The sequence below is a fragment of the Conger conger genome, chromosome 16 (genome assembly GCF_963514075.1).
Source record: "Conger conger chromosome 16, fConCon1.1, whole genome shotgun sequence".
In the NCBI taxonomy this organism is placed as follows: Eukaryota; Metazoa; Chordata; class Actinopteri; order Anguilliformes; family Congridae; genus Conger; species Conger conger.
In genome coordinates this window covers 17,190,285-17,208,604 of record NC_083775.1, presented here as the reverse complement: position 1 = coordinate 17,208,604, position 18,320 = coordinate 17,190,285, and the positions used below count along the sequence as shown (strand labels likewise).

The window sequence follows — 18,320 nt, the reverse complement described above, 5'->3', positions numbered from 1 at the left end:
TCTATATGCAAGTGACTTATAATCACTATATCCCATGTACGCTGCTTGTTATCAAATCAAATTAACCTAGAACATTAATTATAGCTGAGCTTATGAAAACGCAAGAAACCACAGTGAAAACTGTTGAAATGAGAGCAAAGAATGCAATGTACATTTACTCACTTAGAAGAGAATAATTAATCAAATGTTTAGTATGTCTTTATATGAGAAAAGAGTATTAGAAGATAATATTGATCAAATGTTTAGTATGTCTATATATTTTCAATGATTACTGCTGCTTAGTTTGTCTTATAAAAGCGCAAGATACAGAGTGACGTGTATGGATGACATTTGTGTTAGAGGGGGGGCATCCAGAACTTTATGGTAGTTTTCCACTCTGCCAAGAGCAGGTGCGGGGTGAAGTGAGGACAGGGGGAGTCCTGAACTTTGTTCGTAGTTGGCAGAACACCCTGAACTTTGTACAGAGTTGGCAGAGCATAAGGACCATTGGCGATTTTCCACAATGGCGTTGTGGGAGGAGCTTTGGGAGGAGTTACGATAAGAACAGTGTGGGTGATTTGCCAGAATGAGGTTTGAGGAGGAGTTGTAGGTGGAGTAACTGTATAAAATGGGTGTAAAAATGACAGTCAGGGTTCAGTTCTGGAGAACTGTTCCGGCTTTATGCGCTGCTACTAATAAAGTCTGATTTTCCTGAAGAACTTGCTGCCGTGGTGTCGTCTTTTCCCTCGTGAAGATGTTTTTCGACAAATTGAAGATTTGGACTCTGTCGTTTCCTAGACACGACAGCGCATGAAAGGCAGGCGAGACAACAAAGAAATAATGATAAAAAAGGGGAAACTCAGCCTCCGTCGTATTATTCAGCTGGGGCGAGTGGGAAAAGCACACCCTGTTTATATCCCTCACTAACCATGTTAAAACATTCCGAGGTTGACACGGACCTGGACTGCCTGGTGCCCCGTCCACCTCCTCACGCACCTCCACCGCACCAGCCAGCCCCGGTCCCCAACATCCCGACGACACCACCTGCTCCAGCCCTGACTCTGCCATCGCCACCACGCCTACAGACTCCTGGAAGAGGGACCTCTCATCACCACCAACATTGACACCCTCCACCAGCCCCAGGATCACCCTGTGGGACCAACTAGATACCGAACCCTCCACGGACCACACCAGATTGGGATTACAGTATCAGCCATGGAAAAACTACCCGTGCACAATACCAAACTGTCAGTTCCCTGCCACAGGAACTGCAGCAGACATCAGATGCAAATGGTACAAGTGACTGACCTCTAACTCAAACAGCTGAAGAGTCAGCAGCCAGCTAGAGGAAGAGGCAGAGGACGTGGAAGAGGGAGAGGAAGAGGGGCTGGAAGAAGCGGCGACAGAAACGGCCCTTGTTATGTCTGCGGAGAAGAAGGACATTGGGCACGAGACTGTCCCAAGAAATACAAAGACTGGGAGAAAGAGGCGAGCAAGAATGGCAACACGCTCCACGGGGCTGGGGCACAGTGGATTATCCTGATCAGTTTGACGATCAAGCATGGAGGTGCAGGGGGAAACGTGGATGGAGCATGCAGCAGATGGGTGAGTCCACATTAATGTTGATAAAATTCAAACCAGGAGATTTACCAAATGGAAATTAAAAGTAAATGGGAAAGACATGACCTTTATGGTCAATTATGGGGCCGGGGTGTCGGTAATAAGTAAGAATGCATGGAAAGGGGCGCAGCCAGCAATGTCTGGAAGAGGCATAAATACCGTGAATGCGGGGGCCAATTCTGTTTATGAAAATTTCACTGAGCTGTTGCCTACCGTTAGCGAAAATGCCACTACCCATCATTCTTTCTTATTTTCCGAAACATGTCCAGTAAACCTATTAGGAAGAGATTTGATTCGACTTTTTAATATTTGTATAATTGGTACAAACGGAGAAATGGTTGTTACACAAGGGACAAAGCCCGTTAAAATAAAAAATGGATTTATGCATGGGGGATCACAGAGCCACCGGCAGCTGCGGGTCTAAAGAATGAAGCAATACATAGGAGAAGGAAATATTGCAAAGCGCCAAGGGATGAAATGTCGTTGCCCTGTTGTTTACTCTGCCGCACTAAGTGAATGTTTGGAAGGATTCACTTTTCCCCAAGGAAGCACATTGGTACAATATGTTGCAGCGGCTACTGCAGCTGTAGAAGCCACCTGTGCTTTAGTGGCGTATGGACAGCTTACTGTCCTGGTTCTGCATGCTGTAGCAGAAATACTGCTGAAACACAAAACCACTCATCTTTCAGCTTTGCGCATGCTCCACTACCAACATGTATTAACAACCCTACCTAATGTTGTTGTGAAACAGTCAAGTTTGCCAACATCCTGCGGCAGTTCCATGATGGAATGATGGCCAAGGTTACTGGTGTGAGACAGGGATGCGTTCTCGCTCCGGTCCTCTTCCTCCTATGTGTAACGACACTTCTGCATAAGGAAATGGAAGATGGAAGTGGGGTAACCCTGGACTTCAGACTGGATGGGAACCTCTTCAACATCAGGAGGCTCCAAGCTACAACAATGCTCCAGTCTGTGTATGCTGATGACTGTGCCCTTGTGGTGCACACACCAGAAGCCCTGCAGGCCACTCTTGCAGCTGCTGTGAGAGCATACAGCAGAATGGGACTGTCTATTAACACCTCAAAAACAGAAGTCCTCTGCCAGTGGTCATCAGAACCCCCAAAGAAACCAACTGTCTTCTCCGTCGCAGATTCCCAACTCACCATCGTTCCACACTTCAAATACCTAGGAAGCATCCTCTCAGAAGACTGCAGCATTGATCAGGACATCCAAAACTGGATCAAGCAGGCCTCATCCTCCTGTGGGCTGCTGAGGAAAAGAGTTTATAACAACAGCAATCTTCACCTACACACCAAAGTTGCAGCTTACATGGCAATATGCATTTCCACTCTTTTATACGGCTGTGAGACATGGACCATCTACGCCCGCCATCTAAAGATGCTAGAGTCATTCCACATAAAGTGCCTCCAACGCATCTTAAAAGTGACCTAGCAAGATTGTGTTCCGCACTCTGTGATCCTTCAGAGAACCAGCTGCAGGAGCATAGAGGCCACCATCATGCACCACCAACTGAGATGGCTTGGCCATATTATCAGGATGCCAGCCAGCCGCCTGCCGTGCAAGACCCTGTATGGCCAGCTCCACCTAGGCCGTCGTTCTGCAGGTGGTCAAAAAAAGAGGCTGAAGGACCAACTCAAGACCTCCCTAAAGAAGTGTGGAATAAAGCCTACTTCCTTGGAAGCTGCCGCTGTAGATCACTCCTCCTGGCGTGGACTCTGTCAACAAGGAGTACAGCTGGTTGAGGAGCACAGAATTAAACATCGTCTGGCAAGAAGCCAGAGGAGAAAGGCATCCATGTTTGCACCTGTCCCATCGGGTCAGGCTTTCACTTGCCCTGTCTGTGGCAGACAGTGTGCATCCCGCAATGGGCTACACAGCCATCAAAGGACCCACAAACAGTAGTGGAGGTCATCATCGCACGCGATGGACTACCTTAATGTGCCTGCATGTGTGTGTGTCTGTCTCAATGGGATGGCCTAGCTGGCCTCATGACATCCCTTCATAAGATCCCAAATTTGACAACAGACCTGGCTTTTTACTTTTTGGTTTGAATTGAAAGTTAGCAACCAAGTCCTGCACCTTGGTCTGGCGTTCTACTTTTCATCCCTGGTCTTTTGGAATGTTTGGTTGTCTTCAGGTTTCTTGAGCATTTTGGGAGGAAACAAGCTGGGTTTGGTATGTTCTTCTATTGATTTCCTTTGTGATTGTTATGTGTCTGTGTTTTTTTAACCTTCATTGTTTTAAGGTAGATGAACCATGTCTTTAGATTAGATGTGAATCATTTTTGTAAGTAAATAAATCTTGTTGCAAGTTGTGCATTTTAATAAAGGTTGATCCAACAGGTTCCTCTGCCTATCCCTGAATTTGGTGATTTAATTGATTGTTTATATATTTGATAATAATCATCAAATTAAATCAAATAAACATATTTCCATATGTTGGTTAAGTGAGGTGTTGAGTGTTAAGTGTTACTGTTAACACTTGTGTTCAGTATTCAGAGTGCTGGGCATTTAAACAAGGGTAAAATGGCTGGATTAATAAATTGCCGTTTTAAACGCATTTTAATTAATCCTCGCTTCTCCGACAGCATCTACTTGTAAACATATTTTAATATTCTTAATATATTGGATAAATGGCAAGAATAATGAAATGCAATTATTTAATAGTGTAGTAAGTGAAAATGAAAGTGCCAAAAAAAGGGCAGGAAACGTTTTGGGTGCACGACGGCTCAGATTACTGCTGAATTATGCTTAGAAACTACCTAGCAACCAACCAGATGAGCCAAGATTAGACCGGACAGATATATCATGAGCTGAAAAGGAAAAAGTAGGAAGAAACTAGGAACAGAAGAAACGAGAAAGCCTGCGGTGTGCATGATTCGCAGGTTGTGTAGGTGTAGTATCAACGAATGGGCGACACGGTTCGTTGATTTAAAAAAAACCAAAAAAAAACCGGCAGGTGAGTAGGCTATATGGTGGCATTCTAGACTGCGTGTTGTTGGCATTGCAGCGAAATTTGTTATTAAGAGATATACGATTACAGAAATGAAAATGTAAGGCATTGGAATGGCGTTTTTTTCCTCAAGATCCGACTGGGTTTATCTAGTCTACCCGGATGGTGGACCAGATTGTTGGAGCGGTCAGCAATTGGGTTTATAAGTTCGAGATCTAAGGTTTAAAACATGGTACGCGTTTCAGTAAACGTTTAGGCTAGTCCACGTGTTCCATATTTTTGGACGTAAGAACTTTGTTAATAGCTTAATTCAGTCATATTCGAGATAAGTGTTGTGCACTTGTGCATTGTTGACTATAGGCTAGACGACATGCACGTATGGAGATCTGTAGCACATAGCTAGCCTATACAACTCGAAATAGCTGGCTAATGCGAACATAATGTTGCAGAAATTTAATTGAGTTTGCATGTTCTCCCCATGTTTGCGTGGGTTTCCCACAGTTCAAAGGCCTTGGGTTGGTAGATTACATTTGGGCTTTTTGCAATATTGGGCGGTTTTTGTTTTCTGACAAATTATAACCGAACACACATATACAAATACACATATACAATTATAAAGTGGTTTGTTTTCACTTGCTTTTGTTTCTGCACTGAAACATCGATCTCTGATAATGATACATTCGAAAATCAAAAGTTGCTTAGGCTATCATTAATCCATCCATTTGTGAAGTTAGATAGCTATGTCGAAGTGGGGAAAATACAAAAAGTTTTATGGGAAAGAGTGGGATTCAGATATTGATTTAATAACATGGATTGCAATTGTTCCGCGATAATTGCACCTGTTCGATATCCGCGATAATAAAAAATGCAAGTAAATGTAAAAGTCTGTTCTGCCACCGCATTTCAAAGAGGAGTTAAGGTAAGATATCGGCGAATCTCCTTAGTCCCTTTACCTGGACGAAACCAGAGATATATGATTTTTTTAATGCAAAGCCCACTATTATTAATGTAAAATAATAATAATGTATTTAATGTATTCTCGGATACATTCTAAGTTTAAAACAATGTTGGAACTGTCTTTCAATCTGGCACAGTGAGTAAAGTCGAAATTATCTTGGTAACAAGATCTGTATTTATTCTTAGGATAACTGACATTTCGTCTCTCTTTATGTCTTGCTTCCAGGTCCCTGAACACACGAAAAATACGTAAGAGCACCAGAATTTGCTGAAAGAGTGAAAACTAAAAGCAGTACCATTCCCTGAATTTGTCCCGTCAATCAAGATATTGTCATGGATTTCATGGGTTTTTGTGATGGCCTGTAAGTTTTGTGACTTATCCAACATAAATGTATTCAATTTCATTTGTTAATTTTTACCAAAAGATCAAATATCAAATAATTTGCTGAAATGTTGATATTCAGAGAAACCTGTTGGATCAACATTTATCAAGATGCACAACTCACAATGAAGAAAATGCAGAATTTTATTAATGGTACAATAGGTCATTTTGGACTTCTAATGGTCGAGAGGAATTGCAGCAACAAACACCCTCAAACCACTATGTGGTTTATCCCCCTCCCCCTTCTCTGTGAATGTGCTGATGTTGAAACCTGCCCACGCCATTGGCTGTGGCAATTAGAACGAAGCTTGAATTATTGTACAGCTATACAATGTTTTGGTACAGTGTTGGCCTGTCAACTGTATATTTTCAAACCTGAGTTTGAGGACTATAAACACAGGCAGAGGGTGATTCAACAGGAAGGAAGGGATTTACAATGGTCTTGTGTCAATGTTTTAACACAAAAATATTACCTATTGTACCTTTAAGTTACAGAACAATCAATTGTTTGCTTGCTGATTCTAAATTCAGTTTAGTTGTCATTATAGTGTTCTGTTGTGTACTTGTTTGTTTGTTAGCTATTACAAGTGGTGTTTATTTAGATTCAGTGAAACTGGGTTAGGTGTTTGTTTCTCTCAGGTAAGCTAGGCTATTAAGTTAGGCTATTGTTTTACTGGCTGGCAGGCCACAGCTTTTGTTGTAGGAGGAGCCAATACTTTGCACCCTGCTCAGGCTATTAGTACTGGCACACCTGAACTCACTTCAGTGTGCATTATTGTTCTGCAGTGGGTTGGTTGCATTTTCTGTATTCGGCGTCAGTGTTATTTAAGCAGTTGTGTAGCGCACCAGCAGCAGCTGTGTGCGGCAGCCTCGGCTACTTGCCTCGGCGTACGAAGTCGCAGGTGTACAAAGTCGAGGGTGTCTATCTACGGGTGTCCATCCAGGCTGTCCGAGAGCCTGATGAGTGTTTTTGTTTTTGCTGCCTGCCCTCATTCCACTGTGTAGTATTCCCCTTGTCCTCCCTAGTTCCCTCCATGTGTTTCCTTCCCATCCCTGTCCTCTCTCCTCTCCCCAGGTCCCAGTCAGGTAGGAGGTTCGCCTCCCGCCAACATGGGCAGAATATCTCTAACCTCATCTTCCCTCCCAGATCCCCTGGTATTGATCTCTGTGTGGCTGGTGGCCTCTGGAACTGCCAGTCCACCGTCCAGAAAGCAGACTTCATATCTCCCTATGCCTCCCACCTCAACCTTGACTTTCTTGCTTTAACTGAAACGTGGCTCTCACCAGAGAACACAGCCACCCCGGCTGCCCTTTCCTCTGCCTTCTCTTTTTCCCACACACCCAGATCCTCTGGCAGAGGAGGTGGCACAGGTCTCCTAATCTCATCCTCATGGAGATCTAGTGTCTTCTCCTCATCCCTCTCCTTCTCCTCTTTTGAATTTCATGCGGTTTCTGTTACTCTGCCGTGCAAACTGTTTGTTATTGTTGTTTATCGCCCCCCGGGTCCTCTGGGAAACTTTTTGGATGAGATGGACATCCTCCTCAACATCCCCCTGATTCTCCTGGGTGACTTCAACCTCAACTCAGAGTCCACCCAGTCTACCTTTCTCTCCCTCCTCTCTTCTTTTGACCTTCCCCTCACTCTTTCCCCTCCCACCCACAAAGCAGGCAACCTTCTTGACCTCATCTTCACAAGGAGCTGCACAACAACCAACCTCTCTGTAACACCACTCCATATATCTGACCACTCTTTCATCTCTTTCTCTCTTCCACTCTCCTCTAACACCCATCCATCTCTCCCACCATCCACTGTCACCTGTCGACGGAACCTACGCCACCTGTCTTCCTCCACCCTCTCATCTACAATCCTCTCCTCCCTACCATCTGCGGAGTCTTTCTCTCGACCGTCTCCCGATGATGCGGCTACAACTCTCATGTCCTCCCTCTCATCTTCCTTTGACTCTCTGTGTCCCCTCACCACCAAACTAGCTCGGGCCTCCCCCCCCAGTCCTTGGCTTTCTGATGCTCTACGAGCTGTCTGAACCGAACTGCGGGCGGCGGAGAGAAAATGGAAAAGGTCCTGTCTCCCCAGTGATATAGCTTCCTTCCATGCCCTCTTATCATCTTTCCATTCCTCTGTCTCTCTAGCTAAATCTTCCTTCTTTCACTCGAAAATTAACGCGGCCGCCTCTAATCCCCGCAAACTGTTTTCAACTTTCTCCTCTCTTCTGGCCCCCCCTCCCCCACCCCCCTCATCACTCACACCTGATGACTTCGTCTCCTTCTTTGAAAAGAAGGTCGATGCTATTCGCAATTCCTTCTCCCAACCCTCCACCCCTGCTGACCCTCCTACCCTCCCCAACTCCCTAACCTCCTTTTCTCCCCTCTCTGACGCCAACACACTGAAACTCCTTACTTCCCACCGCCCAACCACCTGTCCTCTTGACCCCATCCCCTCTCCCCTCCTACAATCTATATCTGAGGACATTCTCCCTTTTCTCTCCTCTCTAATCAACACCTCCCTCTCTTCCGGCACCATGCCCTCTTCCCTGAAGAGGGCCAGAGTCACTCCCCTCCTCAAAAAACCTACTCTTGACCCCTCTGCCCTGAACAACTACCGTCTCTTGGTTCTGTTATCTCTTCCCACGGCTTTTCTTATCACTCCTACGCTGATGACACCCAACTCATTTCCCTCCCCCCCGACACCCAAATCACCACACGGATCTCTGCCTGCTTGGCTGATATCTCTGCGTGGATGACTTCCCATCACCTGAAGCTCAACCTTGCCAAAACTGAGCTTCTCTACATCCCTGCTAAGTCTTCTCCGTCAATCGACCTCTCATTGACTGTTGAGGACTTTGTAGTTTCCTCCTCCCGTACGGCAAAGAATCTTGGGGTGACTCTTGATAACTGCCTCACCCTGACTCCACAAGTATCCTCCATTGCCAGAACCTGCAGGTTCTTTCTGTATAATATACGCCGTATCCGTCATCTCCTGACTGAGAAAGCCACCCAGCTCCTAGTCCAGGCGCTCGTCATTTCCCGCCTGGATTACTGCAACTCCCTCCTAGCCGGTTTCCCAGCGTGTGCCATCAAGCCCCTCCAGCTGGTCCAGAATGCTGCAGCCCGCCTGATCACCAATCAGCCCAGGTCGGCTCATGTCACCCCGCTTCTCATTGGCCTGCACTGGCTTCCCATTGCAGCACGCATCCGTTTCAAGGCCCTAGTGTTGGCATTTCAGGCTGCTAAGGGGACTGCCCCACCTTGCATACAATCCCTGATCACTCCCTACTCCCCAGCTAGACCACTCCGGTCTGCCAGCTCTGGTCGCCTTACGGTTCCCTCTCTACGTGCACCTGGCGGTCGAGCTGCACGTTCACGCCTGTTTTCCGTTCTGGTTCCTCAGTGATGGAATGACCTGCCTACCACTGTCAGAACAGCAGAATCACTCCCCCTATTTCGACGCAGACTCAAAACCCACCTTTTCAAACTCTACCTTAGTCCTCCCTCCTGACTTCCCCTGCCCCTCCTTTCTGATATCCCTATCCTTGTCTAACCCCCCCCCAAAAAAATAATAATAAATAAATAAATAAAAAACACTTCTGATGACAACTATGTTTAGAACAGCGTTTCCTGTGTATTTTGCTAGTTTCTGGATGTGATGCTCTGACTTATGGTAGAACCTATGCACTTGTAAGTCGCTTTGGATTAAAAGCGTCTGCCAAATGACTAAAATGTAAAATGTAATGTCGAAGTCAAATAGCTTAAACAAAAAAGACATGGAAAGTCACAAAATAAAATAATGAATGAAACCAAGGTGATCCAAGGTTAAGAAATAAGATCTCGATAATCTATTATCAAGCAGCTCAGACACTACATTTTCTATTTCACTTTATTCGAGAGAAGTGAACCCTTAAAATGCATATAATAAACTGTTCGTGATCACAAGGTTGCTTGTTTTCCATCCTAACTGTCCTATCGGCAGTTTTCCGTCTTGTCATTAAAGGGCTCGAATGTTTAATTAACAGAAAAACATTCTGCATTATGCAACATATGCATTGTGTGTGATCGTTTTTAAAAATAAAGGGTACTTCACTTGTAGTGAGAGTGAGTAAAGGAATGTCATCGTTTTTTTTGTGGAAAGGTAGTTCAACATTATGTCGAAATAATGTTAAAGACAAATTGCATAAGCCCCTATCATGATTAGGCTATGATGAATGTCTTTAACATGTTTTTTTTGGTATTAAATCCATATAATTAAGATAGATGAGAAGAAACTATGCTTTTTGTCATGTAGGCTGCAGGCAGGTGGTGATGTTACAAAGTAAACTGCCAAGTAGATGGGATCATTTACTTATTTTTGGAAGCTGTCATAGAGTTGAATGCATGCCACCATTTATGGCTTAAAGTGACTCCACTTTTAGCAAAATAGAGGAAAAGAAAGACCACTATTGGTGGTCGGTATATGTCCTCTGGGCGGTCAATACACGTCCCCGGTTAATGCGCTATCAGTGCGACAACAGGCACTTGTGAGCAGTGGCACATGGGTTACAACAGCCTATGATAGAGCATCCCTGTGAGAGCACTGAATTAGTGGCATTTTGCCCCCGGCCACATGCGTGCTGTGGGAAAACAGAGCCAAATCAAGAAAAATAATGTTTGAAAAACTATTTGTATAAACATTATGGAGCTCACTGCATGTATTCAGTATTCAATGTTATAAACTTATTCCACTTGCATGCAGGCAAATTTTACAATCCAGCTGATAACACAATGTGCTTGGTTTACAGGGACTTGTACACTGATGGGGAACCAACATCAAAATTTCAGCCATTAATCAATCAAAGTACACAAATCCGGGACGGACTCCCAAAAAAGCTCCTACTGAACACATCTAAGGAGACACTTGATGATTCTGGTGAGGTCAGAAGGTGGACCTTTGGAGAAAAGAACCAGAGTCAAACCAGAACCATAATGATGTTGGGAGAAACAGGAACAGGGAAGTCCACCCTCATCAATGTCATGGTCAACTACATCCTGGGAGTAGAGTACCAAGACGACATCCGGTTTGAGATTATTAAAGAGGAAGAAAGAAGCCAGACTGAATCTCAAACCACTGCCGTCACAGTGTATGAGGTCTATGGAAGTGAAGGTGTTCGAGTCCCATTCTCTCTCAGGCTCATTGACACTCCTGGTTACACGGACACTGCAGGAGTAAAACATGATGAGAAAATCGCTAAGAGTATAATGAAGTTGTTCGAAGCTGAATGCGGCGTTGATCAGATTGATGCAGTGTGTTTAGTGGTGAAGGCCTCACAGAATCGTCTCACTGATGCTCAAGTCTACATTTTTGATGCCATCTTGTCCTTGTTTGGGAAGGACATAGAAAATAACATCATGGCTCTGATCACATTCTCAGATAGGGGGACGCCTGGAGCTCTTGAAGCCATTGACAAAGCTGGTGTTCCCTGTGCCAGGAACAAGAAAAAACAACCCATTTTCTTCAAATTCAATAATGTGTCCGAGAAAATAAATGATGACCGTGGCGTTGATGATGATGATGATGATGATGCTCTTGATGATTATAATGATTTCTTAAAACAAAACTGGAAGATGGGAGTGGCAACCATGCAGAAATTTTTTGAGAGACTAGCTACGATGGAAACTAGAAGCCTGCAGATGACTCAGGATGTGCTAATGGGTCGAGATCAACTTGAAATGAGCATTCAGCATTTACAGGATAAAATAATGGCTTCTGAAAACCTACAGAAAATGATCAGGCAGACTCAAGATGCCGTGGAGAAACACAAAGAAGACATAGATGCAAATAAAGACTGTGTTTATGTCGTAGATGAACCATGTAAAATAAAAATTGATTCCAGAAAGCCTGCAACCTGCTGCAGAGTGTGTGAGACAACCTGTCACCATCCGTGTACCGTTGTCAGCGCAGGCATGCTAAACTGGTGTGCTGTGATGAAGGGAAAGAAATGTACAGTCTGTGAATGCACGTACCAAAACCACATTAAAGAAAAGAAGATGTACAAGTCATCCACCAGACAAGTCACCAGGACATTTGAAAAACTGAAGGAACAATATGAAAGAGCATCTGGAGAGAAAGGCACAGCAGAGAATCTCATGGAGGATCTTCAGGAAGATCTCGAAAATGTTATGTCAGGTAAAAGTGAACTCATACAAAAGTCATACCAGCACGTCCTCAGGCTTTCCGAGATCGCCTTGCGGCCTGACGCCAGGTCTACTCTTCAGCATCTCGACTTCCTGCTTGAGAGACTGAAAGAGACTGGAACTGCAGAGCAGATTCAGAAGATAGTGGGCATAAAGAAAAGCGCTGAAGAGCTTAATAAACTAAAGTAGAAGGATATTCTGCAACTGCGGAAACTACAATCTTAATTGTATTCTGAAAATCAAATTTGGGAACTGCATCTGAACTTTGAACCAGGAAATTTGATTCAGTGATCATATACACAGTTCATATATCCAGAAGTGTTCCTATGTACTTATTGGCACACATTACTAGTTCACCTCCCTATGGACTTGCAGTTTCACATGAAGTTATTTAGCATGATGGTTCCGTCATTATCATATGTTGTAGTCTCTTTAATAATAATTATATCCTTATTTTAGATTCTTTCATGAATAACTAGTGATCCACAATATGTAAATTCTGGGGCCAATAATTTATATTTTGGCCTTAATGACACCACTCCGAATTACACCAATCCAAACTAATCAAGTTCCCACAGCAGTGATGGATTCGGCAAGGCGCTGGAAACATTTAAAGATTCTGGTCCATGGTAACATCATAGCTTCACACAATTATTGCAGATTTGTTGTCAGCTGCACATTCAAGTTGTGAATCTCCTGTTCTTTCACACCCCAAGGATGCTCTATTGGATTAAGATCTGGTGGCTGTGGAGGCCATTGGAATTCACTGAACTGATTGTTGTTTGTGGAACCAGCTTGAAATGACGTGTGCTTTGGTAGCATGCCACACTATCTTGCAGGAAGTAGTATCAGAAGTTGGGAAGGTTGAACCTTCTCCTCTGACCTCTCTCATTAACAAGATATTTTTCCCACAGAACTGCCGCTCACTGGATGTTTTTGGTTTTTTGTTTTTGTAAACTTTAGACTTTTGTGTGTGAAAATCCCAGGAGATCAGCAGTTTCTGTGATACTCAAACCACCCTGTCTGACACCACCAATTATTCCATGGTGAAAGTAACTTTTCATTCCCATTATGATGTTTGGTCTGAACATCAGCTGAACCTTGTTGCATTTAATTATGCATTGAGTTGCTGCCATATGATTGGCTGATTAGATATTTGAAGTAACAAGTTGGTAAATGGTCATGGTAAATGTAAGTAGTGTACTTAATAAAGTGTAGATGGGCATAATGCCAATTTATGAAAGAAAATGGTGGAAGCTCTAGAAATACACTGCTGATACCTATCCAGTCTAGTACTCATTGTAGGGACCAGATTGGGAATGGGTATTGAACTTAAGTCTTGCTGAAAATGTTTTTGTTTTTGTCTCTCTACCTGTGTACACCAGTCTAGAAAAGAGGATGAACACCCCACTCTATGAACACCCCAGATAATTCCTTAGCTTCTCCCACCAACTAATCATTTCTGGAAACAAATCACAGGCAGAATATCTCTTAGTATGAGCTGTAGCATCCCACTCTGTCTATCCCTCTGTCTACTTAGAGAACTCTCAATAATCAACCCCCCAATCCAAAATACCAAACCTATACTCATTGCCCTAGCTATTGCCGAGAAAACTATCCTCTTAAACTGGAAAAAAAGAAACACAATGAACATCACACAATGGTTAAACCTTCTCAAAGAACACATATCCATGGAAAAAATCTCACACCACTACCAAAGCGAACACATTTGGGGCACTTTCATAAAATCATTTAATTTGCCTGTTGACTAATCCCCTCTAACCCCCAACCTCACCAGCATATACTCACATACCCTAAATTCAGAAAAACTCACTTTTACTTTTCTGTATTTAGCAATGTATTATTCATATTTTTGTATTATCTATTGTTAGTATTATCTGATTTTTTTCTCCCTTTATTTTTTTAATGCTCTCCCTTTTTCATACTACCCAGTCAGCCATTGTGCCCATCTACTCCCTTGTCCACCTGTCTATCCATCTGTTTGCCTGCATGTTCAACTGTCTACACGATTCTGCACACACGAATCACAAATCAGTCTTTCTGCACTTTTTTATTTTCTATTTTGGCTGTTTCAGTTCAATTAACTTAAGAATGCTTTTTTAAGTATTGCTACCAAGTAACGAAACGTAAAGAAGAAAAGGCTGGGGCCTGTGGGGTTTTGCATACCATACAAGGGTCATTTTGGCAAATGATTTAATTTGATTTTATATGTCTCAAAAAACAAACATTATGGCACCCTGAAATGGAAGACTATGTATAAAAAGTGCTGTAATTTTTACATAGATAAACCAATGTGTAAAAAAAAGAAGAAACTTTAAATAAAAGCTGAGTGTTCACTTCAACAATAGGCCAATTGTTTGATTACAATTCTAAAATTGTAGAGTACAGAACCAAATCAAAAGAACAACCTTTTGTTATAGTTTAGTCATATGGAATGTGATATCATTGGAAAAATGGGATGCAAACGAAGCATGGTAAATCTTAACAGACGAGAATCTACAGTACAGTATGCAAGCCTGTTTCAGTGGACTTGTGCGTGGTTTATTGTAAGTCAGTTTGCTATCAGTGGGAGAGCAAGCTCATGCAGGTTCTTGGCACCTGACATTGTTAACAGTATGAAAAGAGAAATTAGAAAGCGGTTTGGCACACAACAGCCACCTCCAACGACACAGTGATCACCTGACGCTGTTAAAAACACCTGCGTCTGCCTGCGGTGCAGTAGGTACACTGGGTAGGCGGAGTCTGCACCATTTAAAAGCTGTCTGATCCACCTTCCTTAGGGATTGAAGTGTCAGTCATGGTCCAGCAGAAGCTCTCTTTGCCATTTGTCAGTTTGTGTAAAAATGGAATGGGATTAATATGGAACAACCCGAAATCAACCTAAAACAGCTCCTTCAGACAAGAATGAGGAAAATGTAGGAAGTAGGAAGGCTCCAGAAGAGTTGATTAATCATACAAGAAATGTGGGAGCTAACCTCATGAATTCACACAGCTCCCAATATTCAGGTGACTTGATGAGAGACAGGAACTGCGTACGGAGTCCTCCGTAGTAGTCTATAAGGTATGCTCAAAATCTTAAAATATTATGGTAAAATGCTTTCAAGCTGCTGTAGGTTGTATTAAATTATTTTTTGTTTTTTTTTGTTGTGTTAGCTTTGTTAATGGAATTTAATATAATCCCATGCAAAGTTAACAATTGGCATTGTACAAGTTGAGCCAGATAATGATTGTATTATGTATTGTGCAGTTGTGTATTTTAAATTGACGACAGTATACGATGTATTAACCGGCTAAAACCAGCTAGAAGTGTCAAATGCACATCTTAAACCAGCTTGACCAGCTTAGTTATTTTTAAAATGGAATGTTCATTGGGGTGGGGTGTGGCATCTCTAGCTATATTCTGGTTGGCATCCAGTCAGCAACTGGTAAATGGGCTGGGTGCTTTACCAACACACTCTTATTATGATGACAACTTGCATATTACAGTCATATATTATGACTTTGCTGTAGCTAATTTGGACCTTTACCTATGTAGCTAGTGATATCTAATCGGAACTATGATGAGTAGAACATGACTAAGCCTCGGCTTTGCATAGCTGAGTAATACATGATACATCTCTATTACAATTATTATCTTAGAAATAGCCTATTTCTGAATCTGGCAGACAGTGACTATGAAATCTGAATCCTCTAGGTAACAAGACCTGTAAAAGCGAACATTACAGCTCTTTACTTTCAGGCCCCTCAACACAGTGAAAATGAAACTGCATCAGAATTTGCTGTGAGATGAAACAGAAGCAGTAGTATTCCCTGAATTGATCACGTCAAGCTAGAGATCATCATGGACTGTACAGATTCTGATGATGGCGAGTAAGTTTTGCGACGACCTTAACCCTCCTTATCATAACTATTACAGAAATATTGAATAAAATGGGAATTCACTGGAAAAAATATGCATTCAGTATTTTCAGTTTTAAACAGTGTTCTTATTCCACTTGCATGTTTGCAACTCAGAATTGGAAAAATTCAGCTTTAACAATTGTGATAATTAAAGTTATTTGGTTTACAGGGACTTCTACACTGATTGGGAACCAACATCAAAATTTCAGCCATTAATCAATCAAAGTACACAAATCCAGGAGGGGCTCCTACTGAACACATCTAAGGAGACTAACTATTTGTGGAGCTCACTGTATGTATTCAGTATTCTATGCTATAAACTCAGTGCTGTTCCACTTGCATGCAGGCAAATTTTACAATCCAGCTGATAACACAATGTGCTTGGTTTATAGGGACTTGTACACTGATGGGGAACCAACATCAAAATTTCAGTCAATCAATCAAAGTACACAAATCCGGGACGGACTCCCAAAAAAGCGCCTACTGAACACATCTAAGGAGACACTTGATGATTCTGGTGAGGTCAGAAGGTGGACCTTTGGAGAAAAGAACCAGAGTCAAACCAGAACCATAATGATGTTGGGAGAAACAGGAACAGGAAAGTCCACCCTCATCAATGTCATGGTCAACTACATCCTGGGAGTAGAGTACCAAGACGACATCCGGTTTGAGATTATTAAAGAGGAAGAAAGAAGCCAGACTGAATCTCAAACCACTGCCGTCACAGTGTATGAGGTCTATGGAAGTGAAGGTGTTCGAGTCCCTTTCTCTCTCAGGCTCATTGACACTCCTGGTTACACGGACACTGCAGGAGTAAAACAGGATGAGAAAATCGCTCAGAATATAATGAAGTTGTTCAAAGCTGAAAGCGGCGTTGATCAGATTGATGCTGTGTGTTTAGTGGTGAAGGCCTCACAGAATCGTCTCACTGATACTCAAGTCTACATTTTTGATGCCATCTTGTCCTTGTTTGGGAAGGACATAGAACATAACATCATGGCTCTGATCACATTCTCAGATGGGGGGAGGCCTGGAGCTCTTGAAGCCATTGACGAAGCTGGTGTTCCCTGTGCCAGGAACAAGAAAAAACAACCCATTTTCTTCAAATTCAATAATGTGTCCAAGAAAATAAATGATGACCGTGGCAATGATGATGCTCATGATGATGATGATGAGGAGGGTGATGATGATGATTACTTGCAACGAAACTGGGCGATGGGAGTGGCAAACATGCAGAAATTTTTTGAGAAACTAGCTACGATGGAAACTAGAAGCCTGCAGATGACTCAGGATGTGCTAATGGGTCGAGATCAACTTGAGATGAGCATCCAGTATTTACAAGATCAAATAATTGCTACTGAAAACCTACAGACAATGATCAGGCAGACTCAAGATGCCGTGGAGAAACACAAAAAAGACATAGATGCAAATAAAGACTTTGATTATGTTGTAGATGAACCATGTAAAATACAAGTTGATACCATATATCCTGCAACCTGCTGCAAAGTGTGTGAGACAACCTGTCACCATCCGTGCACCATTGTCAGTGCAGACATGCTAAACTGGTGTGCTGTGATGAAGAAACACAGATGTACAGTCTGTGAAAAGAAATGCATGTACCAAGACCACATTAAAGAAAAGAAGATGTACAAGTCATCCACCAGACCAGTCACCAGGACATTTGAACATCTGAAGGGACAATATAAAATAGCATCTGGAGAGAAAGGCACAGCAGAGAATCTCATGAAGGATCTTCAGGAAGCGCTTGAAAATGTTATGTCAGGTAAAAGGGAACACATACAGGAGTCATACCAGCACGTCCTCAGGCTTTCCGAGATCGCCTTGCGGCCTGACTCCAGGTCTACTCTTCAGCATCTCGACTTCCTGCTTGAGAGACTGGAAGAGACTGGAACTGCAGAGCAGATTCAGAAGATAGTGGGCATAAAGAAAAGCGCTGAAGAGCTTAATAAACTCAAGTAGGATATTCTGCAACTGCGGAAACTGAAAATCAAATTTGGGAACTGCATCCACACTTTGTGGCAAGAAATAGTATTCAATGATCATATACCATTTGTATATCCAGAAATTCATATGCACACATTTTGAACTTCTTCACCTTTTTATGGACTTTCACATGAAATGGAGTAAAATGTAAGTTATTTTTCTGGATGGCTTCTCCATTAGCAGATGTTATCTTAATTATACTCACTGAACACTTTATTAGGAACACTTGTACACCTACTTATTCATGCGTGTATCTAATTGTATGAAATGCATAAAATCATGCAGATATGGGTCAGGAGCT

General features: G+C 42.7%; 2 protein-coding genes across 5 annotated transcripts; both read left to right on the top strand.

The window, feature by feature from the left end:
- Nucleotides 1-4,532: 4,532 nt before the first annotated feature.
- LOC133115129 (uncharacterized) lies at nt 4,533-13,626 on the top strand. The gene is made up of 3 exons (XM_061224876.1): nt 4,533-4,578; nt 5,756-5,891; nt 10,702-13,626. The coding sequence occupies exons 2-3, from the start codon at nt 5,863-5,865 to the stop codon at nt 12,281-12,283; spliced, it is 1,611 nt and encodes a 536-aa protein (XP_061080860.1). The 5' UTR covers nt 4,533-4,578; nt 5,756-5,862; the 3' UTR covers nt 12,284-13,626.
- Nucleotides 13,627-14,636: 1,010 nt separating this feature from the next.
- LOC133114227 (uncharacterized) lies at nt 14,637-18,310 on the top strand. Of its 4 annotated transcripts, none has more exons than XM_061223424.1 (4): nt 14,637-15,176; nt 15,855-15,985; nt 16,185-16,307; nt 16,408-18,310. In XM_061223424.1, exons 2-4 carry the CDS (start codon nt 15,957-15,959, stop codon nt 17,993-17,995), a joined length of 1,740 nt encoding a protein of 579 aa, XP_061079408.1. In that variant the 5' UTR covers nt 14,637-15,176; nt 15,855-15,956; the 3' UTR covers nt 17,996-18,310. The 4 variants fall into 4 exon arrangements, with proteins under 4 accessions (XP_061079408.1, XP_061079407.1, XP_061079406.1 ...); XM_061223423.1 differs by having other exon boundaries at nt 15,810-15,985; XM_061223422.1 differs by having other exon boundaries at nt 14,637-15,985.
- The last annotated feature ends 10 nt before the right edge of the window (nt 18,311-18,320 follow it).